A 15,414-nucleotide genomic window follows, 5' to 3' on the forward strand; every position below is an offset into this window, starting at 1 on the left:
GCTGTTTTGCAACTATAACAACATACATAGGTATAAAGTGAAAAAAAGCCTGAGCATCTTCTAAGGACCCAAAACAACAAAATGTTTCAATTTATATTCTGTTTCTTACTTTTTTTTTTTTGAAATCTAATTTTTTCACAGATCATCCAATACAAGTAGAAACCTATTTACTTATCTCTGGTATCTAAACACAGGAATCTGCAAACGAAAACGAATCTGAGCCAAGTGAAACGAAAAGAAATGAGCCTTCTTACTTCTAAGTTGTAGAGCACTCGGAAGGTGGACATTCCTGGAGCAAAAGAGCGAAACAGACTTTCCAAAATCGAGCTGGCGCTTGGCTGATGCTGCTGCTTTGAGGACAGGGATGGAGACTTTGAGGACTGAGAACTCGTTTCGGACAGTAATGTTTTCTAAGTTTTTCAAGAATGAAAACCAAGAATATATGTGTTAGAAGCACAAATTAGAGAGAAACACATCTTAATGCGTATTCTAACATTCTTTTCTCTTTATTATAATTGCACCAAAGAAATCTTCTATAAATCAACCTCCAAGACACATCGCTTTGTAATTACTAACAAAACATCAAATTCCATCACACAAACTGTACGTGCTCAACAGCGTTCCAACCCTACCATGAATGCGTCTGAGAATGTCTTCCAGGCAACACTAGCAAGGTCATTTTTATTTGCTTCCGTGTTTTTAACATCTGCACTACTAAACACCGGTAATTAAAATGATAAGATTGTAGAAGTGGTAGTTTGAAAACGTTTTTAGCCAGTACTAGCGATATGTTTTAGAATTACGTTAATTTTCCTCTCCCCACAAATAATACCTGAGCCGTGTACGACAAGACCACGAGCTGATCTAAACCTTTAGCCACTGGCAATGTGAATGCATACCTTCTAACGGCTTTGTTCCACATGAACTTATTGAGAACATAATTAAACGCTATTACAGATAAAATACAATTTCAATACATAATAAAATTCTTGAGGAACAACATTCTAGAAATTAAGATGAACTTTAAATATCAGCTGTGGAAAAAATGAAATGATATAATTATGCCAGCAACTCAAACACACACAACAATCACATTCAGAGAGGCATCAGGACAGAAGAAAAACATCTTTGCTGAATCAGAACTAGAGTCTGATCTTGGACAAGACACTTCCTCTCTCTGGGCTTCAGTTTCTTAATACAGAACAAGAAGAACATGGAAATACATGATATTCAAAACTTGACGTCGTTACTGACTCTAGATCACTTAAAAGTCAACATGAAGTTCTGATTTCCATGTACAGTGAAAGTAATTTTCTAAAGAAGAGCTGTTATGGGAAAGATGGTATCACATGGCCTTAAAGTGATTTCCGGTTGTATTTTTACTGAATCATGACATCAAATTTCCATGCCAGTTAGGTAACTGTCCAAGATGCTTATACCTTTCTTCCTAAAGAATCAAGTTGATCCAGGGCTTCCTGAATGGCTGGGTCAGTGGGTATCAACAGGAGAAGCTTTCGTACGCGTAGAGTTATCCTGAAATTTGTCAAATACAAGTTTGGTCACGTAAGTCAGTTTCAAGAACAAAGTCATTTGTTCCTGACAGATGTCAAGTAAAAATACACTGGGCTCCCTAACTTTAATAGCTTTCTCTTTTTCATGCTTCGTAAATATTTCCATCATACCTTGGCTCCTCAAGATTGGCCAGCTGGTAAAGCATGTCAAACACATTACATACAAGTGCCATCACAACACCAGGGAGGGACTTCTCCTGAGGAAAAAAGCAAAATATAAATACAAACTGATGTAAGAATTTTCTCTTTTTCTAACCAAATAGAAATATTGTGCCAACAATAAGATGACTAATTCTGAAAGACTGGCCACTACAAAGCTTGAGGGGAACAGCGTGCTGACCTGCCCTACGGAGCAACACCTGGGAACAGACCGGCGGGACCACTACCTTCTAGTGCGTCTACTTACAGGGCTCTCTCCTACCCGCCTGCAGGTGAGGGGCTAAGGCGCCAAAAGACAGGCAGTGGAAGAGAGGTAAAATGATGGGCAGGTATGATGAAGAGAATGGAGAGGAGACACCATCAAAAGCTGATCATGGCTCATCAGGAGCAAACAAGGTAATGAAAGATTCAAGAGCAAAATCATAGTAGTATAAATGTATAAACACACACAACACGTAGAAGAGATGTAGATGTGATTAAAGTACTATTTTCTGGTTATAAAGTTAAGAAACTAGACATCGCTACAGAATGTCATTATACAAAGGAACGTTTTTAATAAATTCAGGATATAGTTTGAAAATGTTAAGCTTGAAGATGTTGTGTACAGGCATACTTCAGATATTGCAGGGTCAGTTCCAGACCACAGCAAGAAGCAAATACTGCAAGAGTCAAACGAGTTTTTGTATTCCCAGTGCATATACGTTTATACTCTACTGTAGTCTATGAAGGGTATAGTAGCATTATATCAAAAAAAAAAACCCCAATGTATCGTGTCTTAATTACACTTTATTGCTAAAAAAAATGCTAACCATCATGTGAGCTTTCAACGAGTCATAATCTTTTTGCTGGTGGAGGGTCTTGCCTGGATGTCGATGGCTGCCGATGGTGAGGGTGGCGGCTGTGCAGGCTGAGGTGTCTATGGCGATTTCTTAAAACAAGACAACAATCGAGTTGGCTGCACTGATGGACTTTTCCTTTCACGAACAATTTCTCTGTAGCACACAAGGCTATCTGATACCATTTTACCCACAAAACTTTCAAAAGTGGAGTCAATCCGGGACATCTGGGTGGCTCAGTCGGTTAAGCAACCAACTCTTGGTTTCGGCTCAGGTCATGATCTCATGGTTCATGAGCTCGAGGCCCACATCGGGCTCTGCACTGATAGTGCTGAGCCTGCCTGGGAGTCTCCGTCTCCTCCCTCCCTCTCTCTCTCAAAAATAAATACATAAACATTTAAAAAAATGGAGTCAGTCCTCTCCAACCCTGCCGCTGCTTTATCAACTAAGTTTATGTGATACTCTGAATCCTTTGCCGTCCTTTCAAAAATATTCACATCTTCACAGGAGCAGATTCCATTTCAAGAAACCACTTTGTTCATCCATAAGAAGCAACTCTTCCTCTGTTCAGGTTTTATCATCAGATTGCAGCATTCAGTCCCATCTTCAGGCTCCGCTTCTAATTCTAGTTCTCTTGCTCTTTCCACCCCATCTGCAGTTACTTCGTCCAGGGAAGTCTTGAACCCCTCAAAGTCATCCATGAGAGTTGGAATCAACTTCTTTCAAACTCCTGCAAATGCTGTTATTTTGACCACTTCCCAAGAATCACAAATATTCTTAATGGCATCTTAATGGTGAATCCTTTCCAGAAGTTTTTCAATTTACTTTGCCCAGATCCATCAGAGGAATCACTATGGATAGCAGCTATAGCCTCAGGACTTTCAGACTTGAAAGTGGAAATGAATGACTCCTTGATCCACGGGCTGCACAACGGATGCTGGGTTAGCCGGCACGAAAACAACATTCATCTAGTACATCTCCATCAGAGCTCTTGGGTCACCAGGAACACTGAGCAGCAGTATTTTGAAAAGAGTCTTCTTTCCTGAGTAGCAGGTCTCAAGAGTGGGTTTAGCAAACTATGTTGTAAATAAACGTGCTGTCACCCAGGCTTTGTCGTTCCATTTATAGAGCACAGAAAGTGTAGATTAGGCATCATTCCCAATGGCCCTAAGATTTTCAGGGGTGAAGGAGCACTGGCTTCGACTTAGAGTCACCAGCTGCATTAGCCCCTAACAAGAGTCAGCTTGTGCTTTGGAGCTTTGAAGCCAGGCACTGACTCCTCCTCTCTAGCTAGGAAAGTCCTGGATGGCGTCTTCTTCCAATAGAAGGTCTTCCATCTGTACCAAAATCTGTCGTGTAGTACAGCCACCTTCATGAATTCTCTGAGCCAGATCTCCCGGAGAACCTGCGGCAGCTTCCACAGCAGCGCTTGCTGCTTCCCCTTGTAATCTCGTGTCATGGAGACGGCTTCCTTCCTTAAACCTCGTGAATCCACCTCTACTAGCTTCAGACTTTCCTTCTGCGGCTTCTTCACCTCTCTCAGCCTTCCCAAGAAGTGAGGAGAGTTAGAGCCTTGCTCCGGATCAGGCTTAAGAGGCTGGCTCTGGCTTAAGAGGACGCCGCGGCTGGTCTGACCTTCCATCCCGGCCACTCACACTTCCTCCGTATCAGCAATGCGGCCGTTTCCCTTTCGTATCCTTTGGGAGCTCACTGGAGTAGCACTTTCAATTTCCTTCAAGAACTTTCCCTTGCACTCAAAAGTTGGCCAAGCGTTCGGTGCAAGAGGCCTAGCTTTCGGCCTTCCTCACTAAGCTTTGTCATTTCTGGCTCTTGACCGAAAGGGAGCCACGTGCAGCTCTTCCTCTCACCTGAACGCCCAGGGGCCACAGCAGGGCTATTGAAATGGTGGCCTGATTCCAGTATTGCTGTTGTCTCAGGGAACAGGGAGGCCCGAGGAGGGGGGGAGAGAGAAGGGGAAGAGCTGGTTGTGGAGCAGCCGCAACGCACACAACATTTACTAAGTTTACCGTCTTCTATGGGCACAGTTCGTGGTGCCCCAAGCAATTACAGTAACATCACAGGTCAGGGACCACAGATCGCCATGATAAATGTAATAGTAAAAAGTCTGAAATGTTGTGAGAATTACCAAAACGTGACAGCGAGACACAAAGTCAGCAAATGCTGTCGGAAAAATGGTACCAGCAGACTTGCTTGGTGCAGAGTTGCCACAAACCTTCAATTTGTAAAAAAAAAACCCAAAATCTGCCAAGTGCAATAAAGTAAAAGGATGTTTGTACATTTTTTTCTGTTGTTAATTAACTGTCATAATGCTACTCTTGAATGGGATCTTCCTTAAATTCTTACTATAAGTACGGTTACTTAAAAAACAAACACATTATACTAATACTGACCCTGAGGAGTTGAGATCAATGGCAAGATTATGCTAAAGGTAAAAAAACATAATACACAAAGATCTTGCAATTGGAAATAAGGCAATATGTGTATATATATATAAATATGAAAAAAAAAACCCTTCACATGCTATTAGAATACCTTTACATAAGGTCTGGTGTGATGTTCCTTGTTGGACTATAAAAGCTAAGAAGCACAACCAGTCTCATTGGTTTTTATCTCTGGTGCCAAGCTCGGTCCTGACACAGAGAGGGTACAAAGTACACGGGCTGATTTCAGGAAATCACTCAAAAAATCCTGACTTTGTACCTTTTATGTTCTAGGCACTGTTTTAGGTGCTGGGGATACAACAGTGAGCAAAACGGGCAGAAGTCTGCTCTCATGGAGTTTATATTTCACTGGGGAGAGAGAGACATTACATAAGATAAAACACACGGTACGTTAAAGAAAACGTTAAGTCGGGACGGGAGATACGAAGTGCAGGGCTGGAGCTAAGAACGTAAATAGGATTGCCACCAAGAAGGCAACATTTGAGTGAGAGCCGAAGAACGTGACAGGGGACCACCTGGATATTGGTGAGGAACGTTCCAGACACAGGGACGAGCAAGCGCACGGACGCTGCTAAGTCTGAGGACCAACGTGGAGGCCAGTGCAGCTGGAGGGGTGGGAGCGAGGCGGGGTCAAGGGAGGAGAGATCAGAGAGGTTCCACGAAGGTCTGTGAGGTTGGCCCTGTGGGGATCGGCAGACCCTGGCTCCTACTCTGAGATGAAGTCCTGGGAGTCTTTGGGCTGAGGGTGGCACAACATGACTGCTGCTTAAAAAGACCCCGGGCTGCCAGGCACTGTACAGAGAAGAGACTGAACGGGGCTAGGGGCAGAGCCGTGAGAGCAGGGAGGCACTGCTGGAACACTCCAGGCGAGGCATGGCGGGGGCCTGGACCGGTGTGGAAGCCATGGAGGCAGACGACAGTAACTAGGTTTTAGGTGTATTTTAAAGGTACAGTCAACAATCTGTTGCAACCCTGTCAGGACTCGCTTGGCTTTCCCCTTCCTCTCTGGCTCTTCTGTGTTCTCCCCTGCTGGGTCCTCTTCACCCTCGATCTCTATACAAAGAAGTTCCCTGGCTCGGTCCTTTGGCCTCTCCTCTGTCTACGCTCATTCCCTTAGGAACCTCATCGGTTAGGACGTGTCTGAGAGAAGAGGACCCGGTCGTCCAAGTCTCTGGGGGCTTCCTAAATTCTGACTGGTCACCTGACTCCGGCACCCCGTACCTGCTCCATGGCGTACGATGAGCTAAAGGCCCCGCTGCCGCTGCTGCTGGAGCTGGTCGAGGAGTCCGCGGAGCTGCCGGATGGGGTCCCGCTGCCCGAAGTCTTCACCGTGAGGATCTGTTCATCAGAAAAGCCCAGCTGGTGGAGGAGCTTTTGATCTTTATTCACGGTCAGCTGCGAAAAGTGGTTTCTTAATTACTGGCAGGAAGAAGAAGGCATTGACGGCGGGCTGAAGGGCCACAGAGTGTGGGTTTAAACCTACCAGGCTATCGTTCGTAAATATCTGTATGTTGTCCACAGGTGAGCACAACTGCTTGGCTATCTTCCATCGCACGCTCCCTATGGTTTCATTACTGTGAGCCTGTACGACAAAATTAAACGCTGTTGGGAGTCTTTTGTTTACTTGTCCGTTTAAACAACTGCTAGTGAGCACGGACTACGTACCAGGCACTGTTCCAGAAGCTGGGAACAGAGCAGAGGACCCACGGACAAAACTCCCCGCCCTGTAAGGCTTCCCTTCCGCAGTAATTCAATGTCCCGTCTTCCCACCCCCCATGCCTCGCCATCTCCTGTGAATCAAATCTCGAGTCCTTCTGCTGCTGCCGTCTCCACTCTTTCCCGTTCTCTCTACACTCCCCTCACACCAGCCACCTTGCTTGTCACTCAGTGAGCCACGCAAGTCCCTCGCCAGGGCCTCAGTACCTGCTGCTCCCTTTGCTTGGAATGCTTGTCCGCAGAAACTATTTGTTGTCACTTCGTTCCATCTTTGTTCAGATGTCACCACCTCGGAGAGAACTTCCCTGCCCATCTGATGACATTTCACACATACGCGTTGGGTCTCTACCAAATTATTCTGCTTTATTCTTATTCTTTAGAACACTCATCACCACCTGATGCTATATTATATACTTATTCATGTGCCTCTGTACACCCATCAGTTCCCTTTCGCTGCAGGCCTTTAGTCTATATTTGTTTGCTAAACAGCTTGCAGAACAGTTCCCCGTGGAGCTGTCCCGCTCCACAGTGCTCTTGGGAAGGAAACAGGACAGTATGAAAATGGCTACAGGGCTTAACGTAAACCTACCTCTACAGTGAAGGTATCTTTGGTAGACTCATACGTGACATTGAGAGTTAAAAGATGTCCATGAAATGAGGCACCATGAGGTAGAATAGTTCGTGGAACAGAGTAAAAATCCTTGAAAAAGATAGAAGTCAAACAAGTCAGGCGCACAGCGTCACTGTTAAGTCTCCAACGTACACACCTAACACGAGTCTAACGATAGGATGATAAAATTGCTTTAAAAAGAAGAGAGGCTTACCTCTATAGTGATCACATAGCGTTCTGCCAAAAGCAGCAGTCTCTCGATTATGACAAGTTTGGTGGATCTATAGATTAAAAAACTTTTTTTGAGCATATTTGAAATGAACTGAAGACCTGAACGTATTTGAAATAAGTCGCACGATTCCAGTCTGCTTCACCAAAACCACGCAGTTAGCCTCAGTGGCCGAAGGCTTAAATCTGCAAAGACTAAACTTCCCCGTCACCCAGGGCGGGAGGCGGCTCAGCCAGCTCACAGCCGTTGTGCACCAATGGAGCAAGGGAGGACAGGCAGGCCCCCTCCATGTTTCCTTTTCTGTCGTCTCCTTTCTGTCTTTTTACACAGTTGTTCCATAAATGAGGACCTGGGATTCCAGGCCTGTCTGTCCATCAATCCACCAAGAATGAACAACCAGTAGGTTTGAGTCTCATAATCTTACAACTAAAATATGCCACCTAATTCTGTAAACACATGGGATCTGACAAAGTTCTGAATTGGCTGAAAAGCAGTAAGTGTACCACAAATAAGACTTGCTGTCCTAAATAGTTTAAGAATGAGGAGGAAGGAAGGACAAACAACTGTTTATCTGGTTTAAACGAACATTCTGTAGAGTTAAAACACACAAGTGTGGGGCGCCTGAGTGGCTCAGTCGATTAAGTGCCCAACTTCAGCTCAGGTCATGATCTCACGGTCTGTGGGTCTGAGCCCCGCTTTGGGCTCTGTGCTGACAGCTCAGAGCCTGGAGCCTGCTTCACATGCTGTTTCTCTCTCTCTGTGCCCCTCCCCTGCTCACACACTGTCTCTCTCTCTCTTTTCAAAAATAATTTAACATTAAAAAGAATTTAAAAAACACACACAAGTGTTAAGAATTATTATCGTATAGGTTTTCAAAGTGCTTGAGAAATCAACACTCACCAGGAGACAACCATCTCTGGAACAGGCAACATATAGCAAGGTTAAGTGCTAGCTTAACCCCTGAAAATGAGACCCGAGATCCCTTTTGGTCAGACTTAGGGAATATTACTTATTATTTGAATTAACGAGACTCTAACGTCCAGCAGCTTATGTACTCACAGCTCCATATTTGATTCTAAAGACAACATTACGTGTGTTAACATCAAGAGATGGAAATCCAAATGTCCTTAATTTAAACATGTGCTCTCCCAGAAAAGAAAGTCTAGGCATTTCAAACAGGCATCTTTCTAAATCTGAAAAGAGGTACTAACACTTTCTAACAATTGGTCTGGTTGGCTGATTAGCAGTACTGAAAATTCTACTTTAAAAAGAGTTTGTTAAATACGCTGTAATAGTACTGTTAAATATATTTAACAGAGTTCTAAATTCTTTCAGGCTATGGGCAAGAACTAGAATTTGATATTCAGGTGGGGAAGCTTTAGGAATATCTAAATGCTATAGTAAGAGAATTATTTAAAAAATAAGTTTTTTTTTAACATTTACTTATTTTTGAGAAACAGAGTGAGACAAAGCGTGAGCAGGGGAGGGGCAGAGAGAGAAGGAGACACAGAATCTAAAGCAGGTCCAGGCTCTGAGCTGTCAGCACAGAGCCCAACGCGGGGCTCAAACTCATGAACCATGAGATCATGACCTGAGCTGAAGTCGGATGCTCAACCGACTGAGCCACCCAGGTGCCCCTATAATAAGTGAATTATTGAGTGAACTATCTTAATTGTGCCTCAATAATGAATTAAATCTCAGACAACATTGCAGACCACTGTAGAGATGAGAGAATAACTCTCCCCCGTCTGCCACCAAAGGTGGAACTATGGTCACTGAGAAGTTCTCTCAAAACCAGTGAAATAAGAAACTATAATGTCGTGGTTCAAATGCGACTTTGAAATTATACACTCCTATGAACAGTGTTTGGAGTTTATAATAAGAACAGTTAAGAACTATCCTGTGGCTGTGCTCTGTAGTTAGTCAAATATGAAATGAAATGATTCAGAATAAAAAACACTTAGTAAAAAGAGAAAAAAATAACGCACTTATTTAAAGATGTTGCAGTTTGGAAATCCCAATCCAATAGTTCAAAATTGGATTTCTATTCTGGTTTGTCAGATAAATGAATCATTAAGGACCTAGGTCATAAAGATGAACCACATCTTACAAACATGTAACTAAAGACTCTTTATATGCATTTTTTAAAAGTTTATTTATTTTGAGAGAGTGAGTGAGCGAGCAGGGGAGTAGCAGAGAGAGAAGGAGAGAGAATCCCAAGCAGGCTCCGCACTGCCAGCACAGAGCCTGACGCAGGGCTCGAACCCACGAACCATGAAATCGTGAACTGAGCTGAAACCAAGAGTTGAACACTTAACCGACTGAGCCACCCAGGTACCCCTACTCTTAACATGCATTCTTAATGAGAGTCTATTTAAGATACACTTCCAACAATGTGGGAACGCAAAGGTCATGAGTTGAATCTATAATCACTTTCCGCCATTTTAACTGGGTTTTTTGGGTAAGATTTTATCTTTAAGTAATCTCTATATACAACATGGGGCTTGAACTCATAACCCCGAGGTCAAGAGTTGCATGCTCTACTGAATGAGCCAGCAAGGCGCCCTGCTTTCTGGCATTTAAAAAAAAAAAAAAAAGTCCAAGAGGGTTGAATTTTATTGGAGCCTCTCTAATATTAGTATCACTACACAGTACTCATTTAAAAAAAAAAAGATGACGAATGTGAGCAAGGCTATTGCTTTGATTCCTATTCTAAAGGGAGCCTTTAAAAACAAGAAGAACTGTAAATAAAGATAAATAACATGTACATACATAAAGTCATTCCGAGCAGAGAGAGAGACAATACGTGCACCCATCACTTAGAGGGCAGCAGAGCAGGCCTCGTTCTGAACACCTGCCAAGGTTTCCTGGGCATCAGTGATTGGGGGCTGCTTACTAAGAATAGAAGGCTCAGAAAACCTCACAGGAGCATCTGAGCTATGCTTCAGTCTAATGTTTCTGAATACTCACCTATGTTCCTCACTGTATCAAAGAACTATAGCAAATACTGAACTCGGGTTTCACTGATAATATTTGAAAACACTAAACAGGGCAATCTCACAGGAGACTTCAGCTCAAAGTTTGAACACAAATATCTGGGGGTTAAGTTCTTGTTAAAAGTTATCTTGAAAACTAATTTTAAGGAAATAATATTTTAACTATGATGTTATTATAATGCACAATTTTAATTAATCATTACCCTCCGTCTCATTTTGCGCGTGCTGTTAAGTGCCCTGGATTTGGGCACCAGGAGACAGGTTGTGTCTCAGTAAGCACATACTTCAAACTTGAAAAATTACTCTTCACACAACGAGTGTATCTTTAGTCTGTTGTAAAGAGTAGCTTACTCCTATTTACACAGAGTCAAAGTGAAAGAATTCAAATTTTTAAAAAAAGTAACAAAACAACAAAAGTTGTCCAGTAGGCACAGGGTCGGGGCAGACCGCTACTTGGTTCTGGTGACAATGACCTACGGATCTTCAGAAAAAAAAATGCAGATCTGGGACATATGACGGGAATACGCAATTTCTCAGGATACGACTCTCTGCAAAAACTATGATACAGAATGAGGAAAATCAGCCAAAAAAGAAGCCAGTTGTTTTTCCAAACAGGTACACGTGTATTTACGCATCGTGTGAGTACATGCTGTAATTTCTGCACACTTACCTATATGGAGACTGAACGGATGTTGCTACGGTTGGCATAGCAGTTGCCGTAAGCATTTTTGTTGCTCTGGTCACTGCATGCGTCAGAGTGGGGCCACCAAGTGCTGAGCTGGCTGCCTGTGAAACATGAAACCATCATTCTATTATCAGGGTTTCTCAAACCTCGGGCCAATTGCTATCTTGGGCTGGATGGACGCTTTTTGTTGTTAGAGGGCTGTCCTGGGCTTTGCAGGATGTTTAGCCACATCTCTGATTTCTAGTCACTACGCACCTACTGCTACCAGAAAGGTCTCCAGACATTGCCAAATGCTCTCTGGGAGGCAAAATAACCCCTGGCTGAGAACTACTGTTCTACATATGTGAATACTTAAACGGTACCTCATTTAATTAAGGTACTTGAATACTTTAAATGGCTTTTTATGATGACAGATTTGGGTGAAGTCACAGATTTGGGTGAAGAACTATGAAAATCCTGCACAGATTCAAGCACGTATTCGTCATCACGAGGTTTAACTTCTTGACCTTTGGGGGTAGTAGCATTACGTTTCTGGAATAGGTAAAAAACTTAAACACAACTTAAGAACAGAAATAACTGTTTAACGCTTTAACCATCATGCTGGAGCCAAGGCACTGGAAATGTATGTGAGATAGTATCACACAGCAGGCTTCTAATGGACAAAGGCAACCAATACCACCTACTATGGCCTTTAATAGCATCTAAGATATAATCGCAGCTGAAACATGGGCAAGGGTGGGGAAAACAAGTTCTTGCATAAAATCCCTGGGCAGAGAAGGAAAAAGGGGAGAAGAATCTACTAGAAATGTGGAATGTCGAGTAGGCCCGTTTTCTGAAGACAGTTCCCATACCCCAAAAGGGGGGGGGGGCGGGTGCGGTGGGGAGGAGACATGGTGGAAAGAGAAGCAAAGCTTCCCCATGAAGGACATTTCTGTACTGGGGGAATCCAGGCAAATGTCTGTTCCCTCTGTGACAATACAATACGGCTGACAAATTCTTCGACAGAATCCAGCCACAAATATCAACATGACACATGATCTCAAACAGAAGATTGTAAAAGGAAAAATGTCAAAGCATTTATTTCAAAAACACGTTAAATAAAATTTGCCACTCACTTCTAATCTCGTGTAACAATCAGCAATAAATTTCTTATGTAACGATACGGAATCCTAAAAGTAAGAGGTACATGGAAATTAAAATTAGCCCGACATTTAATTGCAATCATTATTAATGAGAAAACATCAAAATAAAAAAGGCAATTTTCAGGCATGCCAAAGGTCAGAACTTATCAAAAAAAAAAAAAATATATATATATATATATATATGTATATATATATATATATATATATAATTTTCTGTTTTGTGTGTAAGTACCTTCTGTCCTTTGATACCCACCTTCTTCAATCTGGGATTTAGATTAATGTAACTATAGTTTATGATTAACTGAATAGCTTCATTAGCAATTTCTTCATCAGGTGATTCCATGGCTATTTTCCAAATGAAATCCATTCCTATCAATTCCAGCTTTTCTACATACTGTTCAAAAGAAAAAAATCATACAGCACACCAAGGTCACAAAATTACAATTATTTTCTGTTATATCATTAAGTCCACACCTTTCAGTTCAATATGCATTAAGGCTGCGAAAGCCAAGCTACCTATGAGACCACTACTGTACTGTATTTTAAATCAAAAACAACTAACCACAGAAACACTGGGCTATGTCCACGGCAACCAGGGGAGATATGGAGAGTTTTCTCCAGATGTTCCTAAACCCAAGCTGGAAATCTACCCAAGCAGGTTTCAGAAAATAGCACAGGAGTGAAGGAGCACCAGCTTCAGGAGCTTGTCCTCAAAAGGAAACAGAGCCAGGCTAGAAGTGGTTAATAATCCTTGAGGCTCAATCGGGTCTTCCCAAAGCTCAGTTCAAACGGCAGGATCCAAGCTTACAAGATCTTGTAAAAATTCGTGCCATCCACGAAGCCAGGCCTTGAATCAAAAGAGTTAGGTCTTAAAAAAGACCATTATTTATTGCCTTTCTTTTTTTAAGGTTCACATGTAAATATAAACATAAGTTGCATACATTCGACAGATCCTCACATTCTCCTGCTTCACTGTTCCTAAAGTTTCCTCCCCAAATCCCTGTCGCTGTGATGAACCGAAGATTCATCTTCAGAATGAAAGATGTTACTTTTTTCAAAATCTTTTATTTATTTTTTGAGAGAGAGACAGAGTGTGAGCAGGGGAGGAGCAGAGAGAGAGGGAGACACAGAATCTGAAGAGGGCTCCAGGCCCCGAGCTGTCAGCACAGAGCCCGACGCGGGGCTTGAACTCACAAACCGTGAGATCATGACCTGAGCCGAAGTCGGACGCTCAACCGACTGAGCCACCCAGGCGCCCCAAGATGTTGTTATTTTGTAGGAACACATCCATTACTGGATCTGAGGAGCTGGAAGCTTCGATAAAACTATCCCTGTCCTGCATTCACCTAGCCACAGGAGGCTGCTGGCTGCCCTGGGTCAGCAAGAAGCACAGAGGGATGAGAAGTCAACTCTGTTCTCCCGGGCAGTTAGCGAGGTGTCGCTGTGCCAGAAAGGGAGCCTCCGTTACGCTCTAAGAGAAGCTCTGTCATCAAAGCAAAAGACGCAGTTGAGGCGATGCCCATTCTTTAAAAAAGGTCGTGTTTTCTCTCAATTAGAACACCTTTTTTGCCATGTTTTACTAGACTATCCAAATTATCCAGATTTTGGAAGAAGGTACTTACCAACTGAGCTCCTTGTCGTTTCAATCGATGATCACAAAGATTCACATTTTCAAAAAAAGTCTTAAATAAGTTAAACCCTGAAATTACAGAAGGTCAGATAAATTCATGCACTCTAAGTAACACAGATAACCAAGGAAGAGACTCAAAGTGTATCAAGAGCCAAAACTGTAAAACTCTTGGGACACAACAGACATAAATCTTCAAGACCTCCGATTAGGCAACAGTTTTTAGACACGGTACCAAAAGCACGAGCAGCAAAATAAAAAGTAGGTAAATTGAACCTCATCGAAATTAGGGGCTCTTGTGCTTCAAAGGACTATGAGAGAGTGAAAAGACCACCCACTGAATGGGACAAAATATACGCAGAGTGTCTATCGGATGAGGCGCCACTCGGCAGAATATATAAAGAACTCTCACAACTCCACAATAAAAAGACCAGCAGCCCAATTCATGATGGGCAAAAGGTCCGAACAGACATTTCTCCAAAGAATATATACAAACAGTCAATAAACACATGAAGAGATGCTCAATATCCTTAGTCATCAGGGAAATGCAGACCAAACCATGAGATAACACTTCACACACACCAGGACGGCTAGAATAAAGACGACAGACAGTAACGAGGATTGGTGAAGATGTGACGAAACTGAAACCCTCAGATGTTGCTGGCAGGATTATAAAACGGTGCAGCCACTTTGCAAAATAGTCTGACAGTTCTTCAAAATGTTAATTACATGATTCAATTCCACTCCTAGGTATATACCCAAGAGAAATGAAAACTAACGTCCACACAAAAACTTGTACATGAATGCTTACAGCGGTGTTATTAGTAATGGCCAAAAGTGATTAACACTTCAGTATCCATCACTGATGAGTGGATAAACAAAATGTGGTATACTCATACAATGAAATATTATTCAGCCATAAAATAGAATGATACTGATATGTGCTACCATTTGACAACTGAAATGGTAAGGCCATATAATTTAAAGTGAATCGCGAGATACTACTCACATAAAAAGGAATTAATCTGTGTATATAAACACAGGTATACACAGATATGTCTTTATACGCATAAAGAAAAGTCCAGAAGGATAATCCAGACTGCTTAGTTGCTTCTGAGAAGTGGGCTCACAGGGAAAGGAAAGAATCACATTTCTTAAAGAACTGAGAAAAAAAGACTTGTTTTCTTCCTACCATTCATGGTGATTTCATATGACTCCAATTTAAGAATTTTCTCCTTGAAAAGCTGCTGCTGAACGTCACTCTCGAGATCATGTTGGCCTTTTGTAAACCATTCAAAACACATCTGTGGATTAAGACAAACATTACCCTATAACTAAAATTCATGTTAGGCAAATACTTATTCCAAAGTGGGAGACAGAA

General features: G+C 42.3%; 1 protein-coding gene across 3 annotated transcripts in view; it reads right to left on the reverse strand.

Annotated features, from left to right (window-relative positions):
• USP24 (ubiquitin specific peptidase 24) overlaps positions 1-15,414 on the reverse strand; it is a 142,307-nt gene that overhangs the window by 64,363 nt on the left and 62,530 nt on the right. For all 3 annotated transcript variants that reach the window (XM_023258739.2, XM_023258738.2, XM_023258737.2), the window contains exons 20-31: positions 15,226-15,337; positions 14,029-14,105; positions 12,660-12,800; positions 12,380-12,433; positions 11,250-11,365; positions 7,569-7,635; positions 7,334-7,444; positions 6,512-6,610; positions 6,250-6,423; positions 1,683-1,768; positions 1,440-1,533; positions 255-410 (exon numbers count right to left, since the gene is read on the reverse strand). In XM_023258739.2, the coding sequence (XP_023114507.1) occupies positions 255-410; positions 1,440-1,533; positions 1,683-1,768; positions 6,250-6,423; positions 6,512-6,610; positions 7,334-7,444; positions 7,569-7,635; positions 11,250-11,365; positions 12,380-12,433; positions 12,660-12,800; positions 14,029-14,105; positions 15,226-15,337 (1,287 nt within the window). The remainder of the gene's footprint in view (positions 1-254; positions 411-1,439; positions 1,534-1,682; positions 1,769-6,249; positions 6,424-6,511; positions 6,611-7,333; positions 7,445-7,568; positions 7,636-11,249; positions 11,366-12,379; positions 12,434-12,659; positions 12,801-14,028; positions 14,106-15,225; positions 15,338-15,414) is intronic.

This window comes from Felis catus, chromosome C1 (genome assembly GCF_018350175.1).
Source record: "Felis catus isolate Fca126 chromosome C1, F.catus_Fca126_mat1.0, whole genome shotgun sequence".
Classification (NCBI taxonomy): domain Eukaryota; kingdom Metazoa; phylum Chordata; class Mammalia; order Carnivora; family Felidae; genus Felis; species Felis catus.